The sequence below is a fragment of the Phanerochaete carnosa genome, assembly GCF_000300595.1.
Source record: "Phanerochaete carnosa HHB-10118-sp unplaced genomic scaffold PHACAscaffold_9, whole genome shotgun sequence".
Classification (NCBI taxonomy): Eukaryota; Fungi; Basidiomycota; class Agaricomycetes; order Polyporales; family Phanerochaetaceae; genus Phanerochaete; species Phanerochaete carnosa.
The window spans coordinates 2111617-2129967 of NW_006767636.1; the positions used below are offsets into that span (position 1 = coordinate 2111617).

Sequence of the window (18351 nt, forward strand, 5' to 3'; positions counted from 1 at the left end):
GCACCGCAGACAAGCCCGAGGCCTTGGCACGGAAGGAGCGTGTCTGATGGTCAGATTAGCAGAGTCAATCGCTAACCAGCGATTAGCTGGCCTCGTACGACGTGGTGGGTAGGAAGAGCGGTATCTAGCTCTCAACAACCGCAAGAGATACGGTCAGAAAGACGGGTAGCCACCATTTAGCATCACAGTTGCAATAGACAGTTGCAGTAGACAATCCATAGTCTCACTCTTCCTGAGTACTGAGCTTCAAATCTCTCCTGAGATGAACGTTTCAAGACCTTGCCCGTCAATTTATTAAAAATCTGCTCGGCCCATGTTAGAAAGATCTTGCATATTAAAGATAGCGAGATCTTACATCGTCAGCGGCCTCAAATCCACCCCTTAGACACTTGTACCAGCTCAGATTGTTCTTCACCCATGCATCCAACGCTATAATGGTCTCTTCAGCTCCTTTGCACTTTCGCTTGTCGCTGAGCACAACACAAGCCCGCGAAATCTTCTTGTCCGACGTCCTGCCGCCGGACACCCCGCCAACGCGTGCATCGGCAATGGGCCCATCCGGCTGGCATGCGGGATATTCTCTGTCTCGCTTGGCTAGGTGTGCTCCGCCGACCTTCACCGCATCTCGACAAAGCTACAACAACGCACGAAGTCAGCATGGTAACAGCGTCCCTTGCGTCAGTGAGACGTACTGCAAGAACCCGCCCTTGTCGATACGCATCTGGTTTCCCGTCCTTGGCTAGCCGAAGAACGTCTTCCGCGCTGCCTTCTCGTTCCCGTAGTAGTCCTGCGTCAAGATAAGCGTCTTGATTCACAGCTCCCCAAGCTCGTCGATGTCCACCTCCGAGCCGTCCTCGCGCACCGTGCGAGCTTTGCCATTGGAGCATTTAATATCGCAGGTCAAGTACATTACCTTCAGGCCGAACAGACAGTTGACGGGCCTGCGGACTACACCGAAAGTCTGGGTACACGTCAGCTTAGCAATTCTTTGACCGGGCCGATGCAGTCTAGGGCTAACCAGCTTCGACATGCAGGACGTTATGTAGTGCAGTCAGCGACGATGTTCGTGAGTAGAAACTTGTGGGCATGCCTTCTGTCATTGTTCTGCTACTGAAGTGTGACAGGAAGCTGCCCCGTAGTATTGTGAGAAGGTGTGCCCCGCCGCATACTGCGCTGACCACAGAGCTAAGGTCAGTTTTGGCAAAATTGAGATGATTAAACAGGTGGTCCGCGGCAGATCGAACTAGCACAAGGTCATTGATGCAGTACCTTCACTGGAACGAGATAATGAACGAATGATTCGAGCGGAGGACGAACGTATGTCTTACGTGGGGATCGCTTCCATGGCTGCATTGGCATGCTATTTCTCCATGACGATCCAGGTCATAGGATCGATGTTGATGATGCACAATGCGACGAGTTTCAGTGGGTAGGCGTGGCACGTCGCCTGGAAACACAGGGCAACGGGACGTTCCTTGGGCGGAGCCAGCCAGGGAAAGAGTCATCTGACGCTCAATAAGCAAGGCATCCAGGCGCACCTGGAGGAGCTTTGCCTCCTATTTCCTCCATATAGTTTGCGAGGGCACCATTTCCTGGACTTTCTCATGTAAAATCATGACAGCTAGGCGGGGATTTTCAGCGCAATTCGGCGGAGACGATTATATCAGCTCACCCATTGAAAAACCACTAGCCCTGCCCAATAACACGGGGTATACCAGCACAATCTTCATGGTGGGACGGTCAGGCTCTGGAGAAATAGAGCCCTTTCGGATGCAATTGACAAGACCTTGTGCACTCATGCGTCTGTTACCACTGGTACCTTCCAGGATGTAAATATGCGTCCCAGGCAGGCTAACTTCCTTCGCTGCGGCGAGTGCAGTCGGAAGCAGAGCAGAATGCACGAACGGATGACTAGGCTTCATCGTCCAAGGGCTGCGTGGGAGCTCGTACGCCGTGGTATACGCCGACATGTTAACAAAGTCGTTATGGTGAAGAGCGCGTGTACGAGCGTGGCATAATTCTGCGGTTACATTTAGCACAATGCGCGGTGCGCCCGCTGAACCTGAAAGTCCACGCACCACGCATTTATGGCTGAATATGCCGACGGTGTCACCCGCCTCGCCGCCTCGCCGCAGAACGCCGCGGGCTGGCTGTGCATCGAGTGCCGTCGCTGCGTCGCGCACGAACTTGCGTTACTTGTGCAACGAGTGCTTGAGTCCAGTGGCATTGTCAATGAAGACAGTCTAGTCCGGGATCTGTGCGCCCTGCGGGGCCGTAAAGAACAAGTCGAAGACGTTCGTGTCCGGGATGGGCGGTGGACTGTCAGACATCATGTTGTGTTTGAGTTTGAGCCATACAAGAGCCGACGCTTGCAACTCGGCTCGAAGACGTGAGCCGGGACCTGGAATGCAACAGCGTGCACATTGGCCAGGAATAAAGGAGCTGGATATCTGAGCGCCAGTTTTGCAGAGATGAGTTTACGTAACTGGATTGCACTGACTAGCTCTGTGCCGCCTGCGCAAACAAGCTGATGGATGCGCTTGTAGCGGGCATGTCGCGGCAGTCTCTGCTAAACTCTCCGGCGCCTGAAGCACAAGCGCGTAAATGTGCGTTTGCTAAATCCTTTCTTACTTTTGCCAGAAAAGATAATACACAAATGATGATGAACGAGCACATACGGCATGCCGCGCCCTTAGTAGCAGGTACCCACTCATTTTCGCATAGTGATGTGCGGGCCCGGCTTGGGCTCAAAGCCCGGGCTTGGGCTTGTGGCGACGTCGAGCCGAGCCCTGAGCCCGAGCCGAGCCCGAGCCCGGCCCAAGCCTTGGGCTTAAGCCCGGGCTTGCTCACAATACAACGAGTGTTCCGGTGCTATCAAAAGGGAATGTATTTGGGTGTAGTAGATTAATACTGCATGTACTCACTAAATTATAACCTCCAGAAGATCTACATCTGCGGAACAAGTCGAGTCGCAGCGAAGTCCACGAGCGTGCGCCTACGGCAGGCACCAGATGGTGACGCACAATCGTGCTCGGCGGGAGCCGTTACATCTAGAATATCTACATTTTGTCTTCTATGTGCATATTAGGTCGCTCTCTCCTCATTCTGAACTCAGGGAACGGTAACGGAGCCAGCACACCCAAGCCTGGGCTTCCGGGCCGGGCTTGGGCTTGACTACGCTCCGAGCCCGGCCTTGAGCCCGCTGCCAGGCTTGACTCGGGCCAGGCTTTTTGGGCCGGGCTTGGCGGGCTTGGAGGCTTTGAGGCCCGGCCCGCACATCACTAAATTTCGCAGTCTGCGCTGAGCCCGCGGCAGTCCGGGGGCGCGTCGTCGTGGTCGGTGGCGGCGACGAAGTTCTCTTCTGCGCATTTCGCCATTGGCTGCCATGGTGCCTCCGATGCTTTCCCAGCGACATCTATTGCGAACTGTCGTGCAGCGGCGGCGGCGCAGGCGCGGGCACGCATACGAGTCAGCGCCTTGACATATCTGCTTACGTAATCGATTCATACTTTCTCAACTTACCTCCTGCAAGATGAACATTACTCCAAGTACCTACTACGTTGAGGTCGGGTCCAGACGCATCAGTGATGGGGACTCGACAGGGATCAATGATACCAATGATCTGCGGCAACTCTCTTTCGCTGACCACTGCTCGTGCTCATTCCATCGCCCCTCACGCCACCACGTCTTCTCTGTTTGCAGCTGATATCGATGCCGACATCGCCAAAACGATTCGGGATACGACGAGGGATGAACCGGGCGAGAGATCCAGCACACTCGGTACGCAGGTTATACGTCCTGTCTCGCCAATACCGTCGCTGATCTCTAGACCTTACAGAAGTCGCCCGGTGAGACCCTCTCTGGCTGGGCAGGGATCGAGGACCACCTCATGACCAATGACATCGGAGAGATGGAAGACTATGTTGACGATATTGATACTCTGCTCGTATTTGTGAGTGGTGCCGTTGCTGCGCGCATTGTGGGCTAACCTACCTTGCTTGACCGGACAGGCCGGTCTGTTCTCGGCCATCCTCACCGCATTCCTTGTCGAGACATATCCCATGCTCCAAGCCGACAGCGCAGATACGACCAATCAACTCCTCGCCATCAGCCTGGCTACCCAGCTGCGCACTACTGGGACTGTCGTCACCGACACACTCAACCAGACCCTAACCACGTTCTCTGACACTCTCACTACTCCATTCTCCCCTTCCACTGCATCTCGCTGGATCAACATCCTCTTCTTTCTCAGTCTCATCTTCGGCCTCGCAGCCGCGCTATTCAGTATCCTGGCCAAGCAGTGGATTCGCGAGTACCTCAAGTGGAACTCCCCGCTTGCGCTCCCACGCGAGAACATCCTCGTCCGTCAGCTGCGCATTGAGGCGTGGGAGGACTGGCAAGTCTCCTCGGTCCTCTCATCGATCCCAATCCTCCTCGAGCTTGCCATGGTCCTGTTCCTCGCCGGCGTCGTCATTCTCCTATGGACCCTTGACGACATTGTCGCTCGTGTTGTCACTGTCTTCGTCTCGCTCTTCGTTGGGGCTTTTGCTGCTTTCACGGTGATGCCGATAGTGTCGAAGCGCTGCCCGTATAAGTCACCGACGGCATGGGCATGTCTCGTGGCGGCGCATATTGTCTCATCCCCTTTCCTCTATCTCTTCCACGGTATCACGTCATCAAATTTGACGGATCCTGTCCCCATTCGATGGATTATCTATCAATACCGTGACCGGCCCCTCGTGTGGCGTGTTTGGCACATTCTCGTTTACGCCTGTCGCTTCATCAATGACGCCTGGGGTGGACGATGGCCTACCATATTGCGTACATGGCGAAGCCGGGATCTCGAGATCCACAGAAGCACGGCAGTTAGGAGACCGGACCTCGTCTCTGCCGCGGAACGCGTGCTCGCGCGCAATAATGCCCCTCTCGACGAGAGTGGAGCGCCGCAAAATGTGTTCGTGTTCAGAACAAAGGTCCCTCCTAAGGTCGTGCGTGGGCTTCTGGAGCATATCGCTGAAATGTCTCATCTCTTGCGAGCTCTTGCCTGGGTCAAACAATCGTCGCAGAGCAGTGAAGTCACCGATTACATTGAAGAATGTACACAGATCATTCATTCTGATACACTTCCTCATACTACCGTATTTGATGAGTGGCACAACAGCATTCGAGTGGTGACGAACTGGTGTATTTTTCTATCCATTCAGAAGGGTACACTGAACGCACCAGAGCTGGTGCTGCTTTCCGAATGCTGGCAATCGGCCCATGTCGAAGATAGACGTCAAATCGCCCCTACATCCCGGAAGTCGTCGAACATCCGCGCTTGCATAGCAGATGCAGCCCATCTCTACATCCCATGCACGTCCGAGCCAATCGAGTTTTTAAAATGGCTGACGGATGTTTCTCCTGAGACCACAGTGCTACCCTCCGTTTTCGCGCTAGTTCTTAGGGCTGAGTGCGAGTACTTCTCGCATCTCGCCGCCCAAGCACCATCGGATCAGGAACTATGCCGAGCCAGGACGTGGGCACTGGAAGCTTTTGGCCTACGCTGGAAGCTCCCTGTGCAATTGGATGATGCCGAGACATGGAGAAGCTTCTTGGCGGTAACGGGAAGTCATGACGGTGCGAAGAAGCCCGTGTTGCGGGCAGTTTCGTGGGACATCCTGTCGCTGATTCTACGCAATGGCCGCCGAGTGCAGTGGAACATGGAGCACAAAGGGTTCAGTGAGCTTAACTTTTTCCGTATATCAGATACTCTAGGATATTGATGAACTGTTGCCAGCATTCGACTCGGAGGGCGAGACCGGGCCTGCCGATTATGCAAACATTCTGTGTCATCTTCCCATTGACTCCGATGACAGCGCGATGGGAGACCACCTCAATATATTTGCCCATGTCTCAGCCAGGTGGCTTCGGAACGCTTCGCTTTCTGAGATGCCAGCTGCTGAGGTCACCGTCGTACTCCGGAGGATGATTAGCGCTGCCAATTTCATCTCAACACCTGGCCGACGGAGCATCCCCTGGCTCTACACCGGGAAGAAAGGCGACGAGAACTGGATAGAGGCAGTGCGAAGTCAAGTTCAAGATCCATCCCCTTACGACAACCTTTTTCTACGACTTCTCCATGCATTTGAAAGATCCTACCGTAGGCGCGTTCTCACCGGTAATGATGGATCGATCAGGCGATATCTGCACAGGGCACTTTGCAGTCTGCATGCGCGAGCACCCTGCCAGCTGGCAGGGTGCTCATGGACACAGCATTCGTGTGGAGGCGACGGAGGTAACGCCTTTTTCCTCCTTAGCTGTCCTTTGCTGGATAAACAAGCGGATACTCTCCGTGAACCCAGCTCTGGTGACCACTTAGTTCCCGAGACATTTGCTACATCCGACATCCCTGTCACAGACACGCTCCATGCGTCGCCATCCCACTTCGACCGTCAACTTGAACCCACTTGCCCAGAAGTCGCGCACTGGTCCGCCGAACTGTCCGTGCCGGCTGACTCAATAAACCGAACGGAAGATATTACGCAAGAGTTAGAGGACCTATCTGAATGGAACAAGCCGGCCTCTATCGCCGGTCATCCTCCTCGGCCCAGTACTCTGCAGGCATCTTCTTCGTCGTCCGCAGCAGCTGGACTCTCGGCGGGCGAGTACAAGAGGGCAGCTTCCGGCAGGAGCAGCCCCGGCTGGCGCGCATATGATGAACACGGCGTATACGAAGAAGATGTGGCAGATCACGTTACGTCGAGCTCTGCCCGCTACCACGGATCCCGTCCATTTGTTGTACCTCCTTCCAACGCTCCATCCGAATCAACGTTATCCACGAAGGCCCAATCCAGGTTATCTGGCCCCAGGCTGGACGCTGAGCCCATGGCGCATCGAGAGTCATCTGACGATAATATCGGCGCAGAGTATACCTCTCCTTCCGAAGCTCAAGCTCAGGCGGAGGACCGCAGCTCTCAGCGTCTGCCAGTGGCTATCCTGTCTTTAGCAGAGGAAGTGGCTGATGGGCGAGGTGTGGAGAGTTTTCTGCCAGTGGCTACAGGCGAGACTGACAACGATGGCGGAGCAGTGAAGGACAAAGGAAAGGGCCCTGGCCCTTGCCTAAACGATCCAGTCGTGCATGAGGTCGTCAACAGCGACCCACCGAATCCTGCCGGGATGCGTCCGTCGCGGAGCTCGTCCCCTTCCTCGCATCGCGACAATTTATTCGCTTCAACCGCCGGCCTATTGCGTCAAGATATCGTCCAACCTAGCGCAAGCGCAGACAGAAATAACGACGAGGTGCCAGGAGTGCTGCAGAATTCGCCCTCTGACGACCTCGTCATCGCTCGCAGCGACCGTTCCGTCGCCGACGACCGACCCGCAGAAATTCGACGATCGAGCAGCTCTTCCCTCCCGGGAGCTGCAGTATTGTTCCACGACGACCAGGGAAGCGGCGGTCAGGCAGCAGAGGAATTCGAGCTGGCCTTACGGCAGGGAGCGATGAGCGAGGGCGTTGGAGAGCAAGACGGGCCCGAGGCTTGAACGAGTCAGCGTTTTATATACATACCGGAGTATGTGGCAGCTAGTTACCCTGACTTGAATTCATCGTCGAGGTTCAAATTGCTTAAAGTCGCGTATGGATTGATGTACAGGATGCCGAGAGACACATGCATGGTGCGAGTGTTTCTATAAGTGGTGAACTAACATATGCACGTTCTCTGGAATTAGATAAATAACGAGACAACGAGAGCCAGATGGCCGCTTCGGCGACTGTGATATGGTAGAATATGCAAGATCTAACGCGAGATATTATGTTAGACTACACTCTCAATGCGGCACGTGGAATCGATTACATTCTTGTTGCTGCAGAAGGTCTATGCGAGATACTCATGCAGCTATATGTTGACTGTATGCGTAGAAAATAAGTACAAATATAGTCGTTGCGATGTGAATGATCGAGTCACAAAGTAGTAGGTAGTAGGTAATAGGACAGTAAGTAAATGGGATGACGGAGTGATGGAGTCTCAGGCGAACCATGCAAGGAACATTATCTTGCGTGACATTAAGCGAAGCTTGCATGGAGTCGTGTCGAGCGGTAAAGAGCCACGCCGCGGGTGATTTCAAGACCGCTTTTCGGCGTTCGACACCGCGAACCGGCTGCGCGCGCGGAGCGCAGGGCCCTTCCAGAACAGCAGCTACCAAACGCCAAAAAAAGAGAGAACTTGCGCATCAGCCCAAGAGACACGCGCGAAGCAATAGGAATGCACGCACGAAGGGCACGGGGCTCATGACGAGCGCGAGGATCCCAAAGATCGTGTTCGCCCAGTGGTACGTCAGCGCGGCGTACATCTGCGTCGTGAAGAGCGGGAAGGCCATCGCGAACACGTTCCGCGAGAGGCTCTGCCCCGCGAGCGCGCTCGACGCGAACGTGCCGTAGCTGTCGCCCCCCCCCCCCCCCGAAGGCCTGGTCTCAGCCCCCACTGAAAAATTGCGCGAAACGGGAGAGAGGGGGGCGCACCAGTCCGCGAGGTAGGTGAAGACGGCGAGGTAGATCGTGAAGGACCCGCATTCGACGAGCTGCGCACGGGATAGGTGAGAGGAGCGACAGCGGGGGCGAGAGCATAGGGGGAACGCACGACGATGCCGATGCAGAGCGAGATCCAGTGCACGTCCGCGAAGCTGCACCACGCGTAGATGAACAGCCCGGCGGCGAAGACGATGCCCGCGGGCATCGCCATGTACAGCCGCGCCTCTGGTCCGCGCACGGGCTGGTTCTTCCTGCGACAGACTCAGCGGCCGCGTTGCGACGCGGGTAAAAAAAAAATGAGGACTCACTGGTAGAGCTTCTCCTGGTAGTACTGGGCGACGCAGCCGAGCATGCAGCCGATGCTGCAGAAAGGCTCAATGAAAGAAGGACAGAGGAGGGGGCGCCGCTCACAAGAATGTCACAAAGACCACGCCGACCTCGCCGTTGTTGAAGTGGTGGATGTTCTTGAAGATGGGCCCGATAGACCTGGGGACGGGCGATCAGCTTACATAGACGGCAGAAAAAGAAGAAGAAAATAGAACTTGTCCAAACGCACTCAATCAAGACGTACAACATCCCCCACGCAAACCCGACCCACATCTACCCACCTCCGCGTCAGCAAAAACAGCGAAGAACAGTCACACAAAAAAAAACGACCTCGCGGCAGAGGAAAAAGACGACGCACGCTGAAGCTCGCGACGACCGGCTCGGTGAGCAGCAGGTACACGGGCCGGGTGCACGAGACCCAGACGAGGCTCCGGAGGCTCGCGCGCTCGTCCTCGACGCGCGCGCGGTAGCGGTGGTCGCCCGTGCGCGCGCGCATCCGCTTCGCGACGCGCGTCAGCACGACCGCCGCGCGCGTCTCCGTCATCAGGAGCGGGATCGCCGCCGCGAACACCGCCGCCACGCTGTCCGCTGTCAGTTCGGGGTTTTCGCGAAGGTGGAGGGGAGAGGGGCGCACATGAAGTGGATCCACTGGATCCAGCGCCACCCGAGGTGACGGTTCATCTCGATCCACCCTGCCGCGACGGGCCCGAGCCCTGTGGAGCCGATGGCGGCGACCGAGAAGATGGTCATCGGCAGCCCGCGCTCGTGCGGCGCGAAGATGTCTGCGATGCTCCCGCCGACCTGGCTCGCCCGTCGTGTCAGCCGGTTGTTGCGTGCGCACGGCCGTCTGCAGGAAGCCGCTCACCATGGTAGAACCTGTCGAGCCGAACGCGCCGGAGAAGAACCGCGCGATCTGCACGGTGTGAATATTTTTCGCCCTGCGCGCGGATCCATCAGCATGTTGAAGAAAACAGGGACGGCAGGGACAAAGGCTCACAGGGCGGCCATGATGTGCATGAGCGCGAAGCCGACGGCGGAGACGACGTAGAGCGGCTTGCGCCCGAACTCCTCGCTGAAGGACGCCGTGACGAGCGGCGTGACGGCGAAGCCGAGGGTGTACATCGACAGGCCGATCGTCGCCTGGAACGGCGTGCAGTTGAGGTCCGCGACCATCCCCGGGAAGCCCAGGTTGTACGTCGAGCCGTTGGCAGCTGCGGGGAAGGCAAAGGCAAAGGCCGTGAGTAAGCGCGTCGACGGTTCCGCGGGGAAAGGAAAAGGGAAAGTTACATGCGAGGGCCGTGAAAAAGATGGCGCAGCCGGCGATCGTCCATTTGCGCCGCGTCGTGAAATTCTTCGGGTCCCGCGGGTCGTCCTGTTCGAACTCGACCTGCACCACGCCGTGAGGAACGTGTCTGGCGGGGATACAAGCGACGTACGTAGAGCGTTCCCTCGTTCTTCTTCTCTTCGTTTCCCTGCTCGACGTCGGCGACGGCGGTGTGGTCGCGGTGGTGCACATAGTCGGAGAGCTGCCTGAGGTAGGGCGTGTCGAGCTCGTTCTCGTTGGCGCGCTCCGCTGGGGAGATGCGCGGGTCTATTCTTTCAGACACGGCATCTGCGCTGACGACACGCACGTGCTCGGTGTCTGTCTCTGTCAGGGTGACTTCTCCGGATGGCTGCCTCGAGAGCATTGTGAACGAACTGGTAGATGTCTGAGATGACTCGGAGGAAAGAATTGAGGCGAAGAGCAAGCCGATGATGGCAAAAGATGGAGAGCTTGGGAGTGCAGCGACACCGATCGTGGTCTTCATGATAAAGAGCTGTGAGAGAAGTGATGGCGGGCAACACATTGCTTTGCCATCTCCAGTGAGCCAATGAGATGCTCACGCCTCCTCGGCCGAATGACTGGCGCGCATATAAAGCTTCCTAGACGATTGCTAATCCAGGACTGCCAACGTTGCTCAGTGGGGTGCCAAGCAGCGCCAGGCGTGGGCCAGTGCGCCTGGTGTGCTTCGCCTCTGCGTTCTACAAGCGAGGCGCAGCTGATTGTGCGCCACAACCGGCCTAGCGTGGCGGGCGCGTCGAGAAGCACACCACGGACAATCCAGCCGCAACATGCCGAGCGCACCTCTGTCAGGTTGCCGGCGTGTTTGCCGCCGAGGTTGGTGGCCATGGTGCCTGGCCATCGCACGAAACGGGCCATGTTGCGGTGCTGCTTACCCATACGCGCCGGATATCGACGGGAGCACGAGCTGTGTTCGAAGCCAGCTTATGCAATCGATTCGCAGCTGAATTACCCATCACTCGACGACATGAGCTCATGGCCGCCGCGCAGGCATGGGAGCGAGGGCTGTGGCGGACGCAAGTGCTGTTTGTCGTTATTGTCCAAAAGCTTTGGTTCCTAACATGACCAAACACATCTGGGCGCTGAAGCTTCCCCGGACCATCCGCGTTCGCAGGCACGCGTCGTACGATCCCCCGGCCCCGTTACACATCGCTGGACAAAGCATGCGCCATCGAAGCCCCAAAGCTGTGATCTTTGTCAGGTCATGCAAGAAACTCTCCAGTCCGTGACGCCTGAGCTACCGCAAAAGCGGCCTAACCTCGCGCGACGCGCCTCATAGTCTCGCCCGAAGCCTCCGACGACGCCGTGCGCAACGATCTGCGCGCGACACTGCCGCCCGCCTGCTGACGTCTCACCTCCGCCGCCGCCTCCGCGGGCAAGCACGCGCGCTTCTACAGCGCGATTCTGCGACACGGCGTTGGGCGCTATCGACGAAACGCGGCCGAGAGGCCCTCGTCGATCCGCAGATCGCCGCCTTCTCTCTTGACTCCGTCCGTCAGGACGCTGCTTCGCGCGCTCAGCCTGTGCGCCTTAGAGCTCTCTCCGCCCTGTCCCGGGCAGAAGACATAGGGGATGAGATTGCTCGCAGTGCCTCCTTGCCCCACTGCTTTGAGTTTTTGGGGCAAAATGTACTTCAGGCGATGGGACTTGTGCAGCAGGATTTACTCATTTTGCTTGTGAACCGCAGATCGGAAGCGTTGGAATTTCACGTTTCAGCTGCACGCACGTTTGCGCTGCACACATGGCCTTTTTGCATCCGTTGTCTCCACACCGTTTACGTTCGCGTGTAGCCACTCCCACGCGTTTTCACCTCTCGCGGGGCGTGCAATACACCCATTCTTGTCGTTGTATCCTCTAGCGGCCCCGGCTCCCCGATTATTTCAACAGAAATAATCGGCCTTCAGGCTGCGCATGCGCCGCAAGGGCACGTCCAGGGAGAGACCGGCAAAGTCGTGGGCCAGCGATAACATCCGAAATAGCCTTGCGAATACTCGCTGTGAGGAGGTGAGGACGATATATGCGCGCGCAAATAATCAATCGGGCTGACCAGGCAAGCTATTTAGCAGAACGCGCCCACCCAGTGCAAAGGTGAATGACGCACTCGCCTGTTCCTGCTCACCCTGCTTTCGAACTTGGCCACGAACCAATCCAGAGGACGAACAGAACGATATAGATGCTGCAAGGTAGCGAGTCTGGAGGCGTCGGCCCTCGAGCTGAAGGAGTAAGACGCCGAGCCCTATATTAGTCTCGACTAGTTACCAGCTGTGTTAGCGTAGACCTCACGGCCGGAATATATTCGGGCAGGAAGCGAGGGTAGAAGACGCGAAGTAGAGACGAACTAGTTGTTGCAACACAGGTGCATTCGCAACTCAGAATCAAAGAGACGTACAGCGTTAGCACTACGACAGTCGCTTCATGAACCGCACGATCAGCTCGTCGTGCTCCTCCGCCTTCTCCCACGCCACGCAATGCCCGATGCCCTCCATCCACACGAACTCGTAGTCCTTCTTCCCGGAGAAGAGCTCGTCGAACGTCGCCTTGAGCTTGTGCACGTCGACGTGCATGTCCTCGGTGCCCTGCAGGACGAGCAGCGGCACATCGCGCATGCGCTCGAGGAAGTGCGTCGTGTCGCGCTCGCGCGTCACCGCCTCGTACACCACGCGCGTCGGCGGCGGCGCGAACATGATCTCGCCGAGCCACCGCATGCGCTGCTCGTACGTCATGTCCGTGCGCGGGTGCCCGAAACAGCCGTCCAGGAACTCGACCGTCGCGCGCGCGACGACCGTGGCGTCGGAGCTGCCGAGCAGCGGGGGGAGCGTCGTCTGCAGCCAGGTGGACATGAACGTGTTGTGGAGGGGGCGCGTCAGGGCAGGACCGCCGCTGTAGACCGCGCCGCGGATGTACCCAGGCGGAAGATGGTTCAGGATGTCGAGGATGACGATGGCTGCAGAGGGCTTCAGCTGTCTTGCGACGCAGAGGAAGAGATAAAGTGGTCACGCACCGCCGAGGCTCCAGCCCAACGCGACCGGCCGCACCACCCCAAACGCTTCGCACACCGCTCTGAAGTCCTCTGCAACCCGCTCGCCCGCGTATGCCGCTGCGTCCTCTGGCTTGTCGCTGCGCCCGTTCCCTCGGAGGTCGTAGGCGATGACGAAGACATGGCGCAGCAGTTGGGGGTTTGCAAGCTGTTTGTGGAACGTGAAGGACGTCCCTGTGAAGCCGTGCATACAGACGAGCGCAGGGTTGGAAGGATCGCCTGCGGCCTCGGCGTAGATGCGTGTGCCGTCTGCGGAGACGGCTTCCTTGTTGATGGTCACCATAGCGGGAGACGATATGGGGGAAGACAAAGTAGAATGGCACGTTTATATGTTGCAGCCTGCGGCCAAAGCCGCGTCGCAGGTATCCTGCCTCCTAATGGTGATGCCTTCTGACACAGGGTCACATTATTGGCGCCATCGACGGCGCCCTCCTGAGTACAGTGAGCCAGAGCGACGAAGATACAGCCAAGAGACGCACCTCAGGAGTCACTGAGCCTCGTCTTCGTCAATCTGTCGGTCATGTACGCCAAAACACTGAGTGGGTCGAACGCAGCAGGAGCGAGTTCGGGAATGAGAGCAAAAGCCAGAACAAATACGCGCCAAGCGGGCGGGACGGTCTGGGTTAGGGTTTTATCGGCGCCAACGCGGCACGCGACGTGTTTGTGTTTGAGAGTAGACTACGATAATATAAGCACGCCGCCGCTATATGGTCGTCACTTCCAGGTAACGGCTCTTTTGGATGGTCCCGGCTGCGGAGTATCCCTAGAGCTAGAGCGAACTCACCCAGTGGTAGACAGCAGCAGATCACCTGGTGGATAAAACACAGCAGGAGTGGACTTTTTTCTTTACTTGAGAATCAAGAGGTAGTATATTGAGGAATCAAAGGAAAGCATGCTTGAGTGAACCGTGAACGTGGTTATGCATCTAAAAGTTGAAGCGCTCTAAGACCGGCGAGCGCTTTGGCTTAGTACTGGGGTTTCGTTGATATCAGCACTTGCTCGTGTCCATCTGGCAGAGCTATTCACCCCTCGATATTTCTGTAAGTTCCTGGAAACAAACTTGCAGATGCCCAGAACTACTCTAGTAGCTCGAAGAAAAACTGAAGGTCCGCCAAACACGCCACCACTGGCAGACTGGCCGCAGCTTCACGCCAAAAAAGAACAGCTTGCATCCTGGGAGCATCTCAAGGAGTTTTACGAAAAGCTCTCGACAGAACCTGGAAGGAGCACAGTTTTGGTAACGTGGCCGCGCCTGCTTACACATCAACTACTCACTGTCTGGCCCTGGTCAGTGGTCCGCACCGCCGGGCTTCTATCTCTCAGGCTCCTGGACAGATTATCTACTCCCAGAACGATGGGACGTTGATATTGCCTGGTGTATGTTGCTTTCACATAGCTCTTTGGCAGATTTGCTCATGATAACATAGCAATCATTACCCGAGGTCTCATACTGCCAGGTATGATGAAGTGCTCAGACTACACCGCAATAGTCAACTCACTGTCCAACTAGACAAAGAAGAGATTACAAATTTTCATCTGATCACGACGGTGCGTGTCTTTCTGACAAATCGATGACTATTTTAAACGATTGATGTAGAACACATAGCTGGCGTACTTGATCAAAGCCCACCGCCTCAGCTGAAAAGTGAGTTCGCGGATATGCAAGAGGAGGTTGCCAGGCTTCGTGCGGATAACGAGAAACTTCGTCTGCAGGTCGCAGCGGAGAGGCACGGGCGAAGATTTGCACACAAAAAGGTGGACGATGCCCTTCATGTGCTAGCTGCTGACAAGACTAAGCTACAAGAAGTTATCTCCAACATGCATTACGAGTTGGAGGAGCTCCAACGCAAGATGTCAGTGCTTCATAGCGATATCTTCGCATATCACATGGCTGACGCCGGCGCTAGGGCCCAGTGCGAGCAGGAGCTCTTTAACGACAAGGCCCAGGCACAGTCGGCTGTCGAGCAGGCAAACCGGGAGTCGGACGACATGCGAAAGGAAATGGAAACCATTCAGCGGAAGCTGGATGAGAGGGACACGAAGGCTTGGGTGAACGTCTTTGAGGTGACCGCCGTGAGGGACGAAGGGGCTCGACGCGAGGTGGCACTGCGCACAGAGGTCGCAAGTTTGCAGGATACAACATCCACGCTGCGGTCAGAGGTGGCTTCGCTCAACAAGACGGTCGAGGCGATGCACATGGAGACAGAGGAGCTGCTGGAGCAGGAGGCGAGGCGGTTCACGGAGATTGCGGAGCTACACGATGAGAACGCGAAACTGCAAGGCGACAATGCAAAAGTGCGCGTTGACTACGCCGGCCTGTGCAACACGATGGCCGACGTTGTCTCAAAGAACGCAAGTCTCCAATCGGAGATCTTCTCTATGCGCTACAAATCCGCGGACTCGCAAATGGCAGCACAACCGGCTACGTCGAAGTCATCATTGACTGGCGGATCTTCTGCCGCGACCAACAAACCGACGAGGGGTCCGGTCGCGACTTGTATCAAGGTCGAGCAGTAGTAGAGTGTAGTTTTCTCGTTGATGTAGCCACAGAAGGGATGATTAGCGTATGAGTTAGGGCGTAATATTCATTGCATTAGTTGAACTATTTTGCAGCGAGTTTATATTGGTACCTAGCTAAGAGAAGCTCGCACTCTACAACAATAGCCCTAACATAGATCACCAACCCTCGAGCTCCCGCGGCAGATCGTCCCTCTCTTTCCTAGGTTGCTCCAACACGAATCTCTTCACTACTAGTAGTGTCGTCATCTCGACTTTGCTCGTCACGAGCGCGATTTGCTTCGCTTGCAGGACGTCTTCGGCCACATGCACGTCCTTCTGGAGTGCACGGAAACGGTCGAATATCTCTCTACATGCGCGCACGAGGGCCACAACTGAAGCTCCACGCTCGCCTGCGCCGCTGCTGGTGCCGGGGAGCATGGTCCTGCATCTCGCGCGCAATCCTTGGCATCTCCGCGAACACCTGCAACGCCTAATATACAGCTCATAGGTGGGCTGATGCGAGCGAGCGCGTCACATGTTCTACACCTGCTGTATAATCCTTCTACGAGACGCAGGTTGGTGGCGCACCACTTGGTCACGGTGTTGACCTGCCCGATGTACATGTGCGGAAGCCTCGCGGCGGCCGAGTACGTCGAGTCGACGTACCTCTTTTTTTTTTTTTTGTTCCTGTATTTAAAGTGCTACCAACATAGGGTAATGTACACCTGTCTACTATAGTAGCGTCCGTATGGCGCGTAACTACTAGCGTCTGTAGAGGCGCGGGAGTCCATGGCTCCAATAAATAGTAGACAATACGAAAAAGGAAAATGTCCTAGTGCTCACTGCGTGACGGTGAGCGCGGCCATACCTCAATATATTGCACGGTGTACCGAGTCGGGGCGGTCTCCTCCCGATCAGATTCAGACGACAGCGAATGAAGACTAGGTGCGGGGGATTCCGCAGGGTCGGATGCAATTAGGTCATCTACCTGGATGAGTTTCACTGATTCCCTACTATCATCGCTCTGCCGCGCGACCTCTATCTTGAGAGGGACACGGGCCGTGACAAGGACTGACCGCAGCCAGTCTGGTACAACCTCCCGGAACAGCCGTTGGTCATTGGGGTGATGCTGACGGTATTTCGTCCATATATGTCTAATGGGCCACCGTGATTTGGCATTCAGCCATTGAAGGAACGGTGCTGGAGATTTGTTTCTGCACATGGCGTGCTTGTATTCAGTGTAAAGTGTAGGATGCTGTAGCACCAGTGCATCAAACACAATGTTGATGATATGAGACTCCCAGTCAGGATTATCATTGTCGCATAGTGGGAACACATCCGATTGCATGTGTTCCATCAGATCCTGCCACTCGAATGTCCCGACAAGAGGGTTAAGTAGCAGGAAGTTGTGTATTTCATCAATTGTGACTACTTGTTCTTTGTTCTGCAGTTCAAGCTGTTTTTCTGCGGAGATGAGCTCTAGGCGGGTTTGGTCAGGTGCACGTTTGGGTGGCCTGATTTTGTCAGTTCTTATCCAATATGGGCATTCATACAGAATGTGGTCTCGTGTCTTGTAGGTATTTGTGCACAGGCATGTTCGCCCACCTTCAAGATTCATTTTATTCCGGAATTCTCCATGGGGGAAGTGTCCAGTCATGAAGCGGGTCATGCGTGCATATAAGTGATGGTCATTTCCAAATTTCTTGAGGAAGTAGTGGTTACGGTCGGGAACAATAAGCTTGTGTTCTGACTATTTCAGGAGGTTAGAATGCCCACGGTATTTGATGTCATTCATTATTGTTTGCCAGCTCTTTTTGGCCTTGGCTTTGGTTTCTGCATGCGCGGCAGCATATGAAGATCCTCATTTAGGCTGTCATGCCCTATCACGAGCAGCTTCTCCAGCCAATTTGTCTACAACCTTGTTAAACCGTGTGGCCCAGCTGTCCATCTCAGTTTTTCCTTGAACATGTGAAGGAACCCACACAATGCGTACTTTTTGTTGCTTGTGTGCACTGAGAAACTTCTTCAGGGCAGTGGATGCCCTGATAGAGTGCATCTGGCCATCCCTACAATCTCCTTTGAGAAGGAATAGTCCAGCTGCAATGCTATCCACAAATACATTGAGTACAAAGTAGTAGTCATTCTGTTCAAGTGCTCTATGACCATCGTATGATCGTGACCATGTCTCATATTCCTCTACCAGTCCTTTGATTCCATAGGACAAGGCAGTTAGCTCTGCATCAGATACAGTAGCCTTGCTACAGCCTCGCATGCCTTGTTTAACTGGTGGTGATGGCTGATGGCAGTTCCAGATTGCCCAGCCAGATCCAGTGGCCTCATGAAGAGTTCCCTGCTCTGCTTGTGCTTCCAGTTGAGCACGCACCTCTGGGATTAAACGTGCATCCTTAGGATTATCCTTGTGTGCAGAGCCATCTGTGGCCAACGACAAAGATAGTGGGTCAGTGACCCAATTATTTACACTTGGGCAATACTCATCATTGAACCATTTAGCAAACTCTTTGCTATAAGGGTTCTTTTTTGGGACAGCTTTACGGTCTCGTGTGTGTATCCAATAGAGTTCAATTGCACCCCATTCTTGTGGTACGTCAATAAGACGTCAGCCAGGTTCAACTATAT

At 55.6% G+C, this 18351-nt stretch overlaps 7 protein-coding genes across 7 annotated transcripts; 3 read left to right on the top strand and 4 right to left on the bottom strand.

The window, feature by feature from the left end:
- Nucleotides 1-683: 683 nt before the first annotated feature.
- Nucleotides 684-1271, bottom strand: PHACADRAFT_262668 (uncharacterized protein). The gene has a single exon (XM_007399876.1). The coding sequence runs from the start codon at nucleotides 1028-1030 to the stop codon at nucleotides 812-814; it is 219 nt and encodes a 72-aa protein (XP_007399938.1). The 5' UTR covers nucleotides 1031-1271; the 3' UTR covers nucleotides 684-811.
- A 2594-nt stretch (nucleotides 1272-3865) lies between these two features.
- On the top strand, nucleotides 3866-4316 carry PHACADRAFT_61531 (uncharacterized protein; the record flags this gene model as incomplete). The annotated part of the gene is made up of 2 exons (XM_007399877.1): nucleotides 3866-3952; nucleotides 4011-4316. Coding segments are annotated over 2 exons (393 nt in total), but the record flags the coding sequence as incomplete, so codon positions are not given.
- Nucleotides 4317-5766: 1450 nt separating this feature from the next.
- PHACADRAFT_262671 (uncharacterized protein) lies at nucleotides 5767-7633 on the top strand. Its single transcript, XM_007399878.1, has one exon. It carries the CDS (start codon nucleotides 6868-6870, stop codon nucleotides 7522-7524), a length of 657 nt encoding a protein of 218 aa, XP_007399940.1. The 5' UTR covers nucleotides 5767-6867; the 3' UTR covers nucleotides 7525-7633.
- A 4-nt stretch (nucleotides 7634-7637) lies between these two features.
- Nucleotides 7638-10633, bottom strand: PHACADRAFT_151169 (uncharacterized protein). Its single transcript, XM_007399879.1, has 12 exons — nucleotides 10124-10633; nucleotides 9834-10047; nucleotides 9702-9774; nucleotides 9471-9637; nucleotides 9195-9417; nucleotides 9066-9109; nucleotides 8921-8995; nucleotides 8818-8871; nucleotides 8619-8760; nucleotides 8501-8559; nucleotides 8254-8419; nucleotides 7638-8177 (listed from the first exon to the last, which is right to left on the bottom strand). Exons 1-12 carry the CDS (start codon nucleotides 10350-10352, stop codon nucleotides 8103-8105), a joined length of 1521 nt encoding a protein of 506 aa, XP_007399941.1. The 5' UTR covers nucleotides 10353-10633; the 3' UTR covers nucleotides 7638-8102.
- Nucleotides 10634-12535: 1902 nt separating this feature from the next.
- On the bottom strand, nucleotides 12536-13758 carry PHACADRAFT_262673 (uncharacterized protein). The gene is made up of 3 exons (XM_007399880.1): nucleotides 13695-13758; nucleotides 13180-13647; nucleotides 12536-13122 (listed from the first exon to the last, which is right to left on the bottom strand). Exons 2-3 carry the CDS (start codon nucleotides 13496-13498, stop codon nucleotides 12578-12580), a joined length of 864 nt encoding a protein of 287 aa, XP_007399942.1. The 5' UTR covers nucleotides 13499-13647; nucleotides 13695-13758; the 3' UTR covers nucleotides 12536-12577.
- Nucleotides 13759-14278: 520 nt separating this feature from the next.
- PHACADRAFT_262676 (uncharacterized protein) lies at nucleotides 14279-15779 on the top strand. Its single transcript, XM_007399881.1, has 6 exons — nucleotides 14279-14452; nucleotides 14508-14592; nucleotides 14643-14672; nucleotides 14726-14763; nucleotides 14813-15068; nucleotides 15123-15779. Exons 5-6 carry the CDS (start codon nucleotides 14875-14877, stop codon nucleotides 15730-15732), a joined length of 804 nt encoding a protein of 267 aa, XP_007399943.1. The 5' UTR covers nucleotides 14279-14452; nucleotides 14508-14592; nucleotides 14643-14672; nucleotides 14726-14763; nucleotides 14813-14874; the 3' UTR covers nucleotides 15733-15779.
- A 767-nt stretch (nucleotides 15780-16546) lies between these two features.
- PHACADRAFT_102467 (uncharacterized protein) lies at nucleotides 16547-17332 on the bottom strand (the record flags this gene model as incomplete). The annotated part of the gene is made up of 1 exon (XM_007399882.1): nucleotides 16547-17332. One exon carries the CDS (start codon nucleotides 17330-17332, stop codon nucleotides 16547-16549), a length of 786 nt encoding a protein of 261 aa, XP_007399944.1.
- Nucleotides 17333-18351: the final 1019 nt, after the last annotated feature.

Coding starts and splice junctions, on each gene's coding strand:
- PHACADRAFT_151169 (XM_007399879.1), bottom strand. CDS start 10,352: ATGTGCACCACCGCGACCACACCGCCGTCGCCGACGTCGAGCAGGGAA. Junction 9,418..9,470: donor ATCCAGTGGATCCACTTCAT/GTGCGCCCCTCT, acceptor GACAGCGGACAG/CGTGGCGGCGGTGTTCGCGG. Junction 9,110..9,194: donor CGGTCGTCGCGAGCTTCAGC/GTGCGTCGTCTT, acceptor GGAGGTGGGTAG/ATGTGGGTCGGGTTTGCGTG.
- PHACADRAFT_262671 (XM_007399878.1), top strand. CDS start 6,868: ATGGCGCATCGAGAGTCATCTGACGATAATATCGGCGCAGAGTATACC.
- PHACADRAFT_262668 (XM_007399876.1), bottom strand. CDS start 1,030: ATGTCGAAGCTGGTTAGCCCTAGACTGCATCGGCCCGGTCAAAGAATT.
- PHACADRAFT_262676 (XM_007399881.1), top strand. CDS start 14,875: ATGCAAGAGGAGGTTGCCAGGCTTCGTGCGGATAACGAGAAACTTCGT. Junction 15,069..15,122: donor GAGGAGCTCCAACGCAAGAT/GTCAGTGCTTCA, acceptor CGCCGGCGCTAG/GGCCCAGTGCGAGCAGGAGC.
- PHACADRAFT_262673 (XM_007399880.1), bottom strand. CDS start 13,498: ATGGTGACCATCAACAAGGAAGCCGTCTCCGCAGACGGCACACGCATC. Junction 13,123..13,179: donor GTTGGGCTGGAGCCTCGGCG/GTGCGTGACCAC, acceptor AGCCCTCTGCAG/CCATCGTCATCCTCGACATC.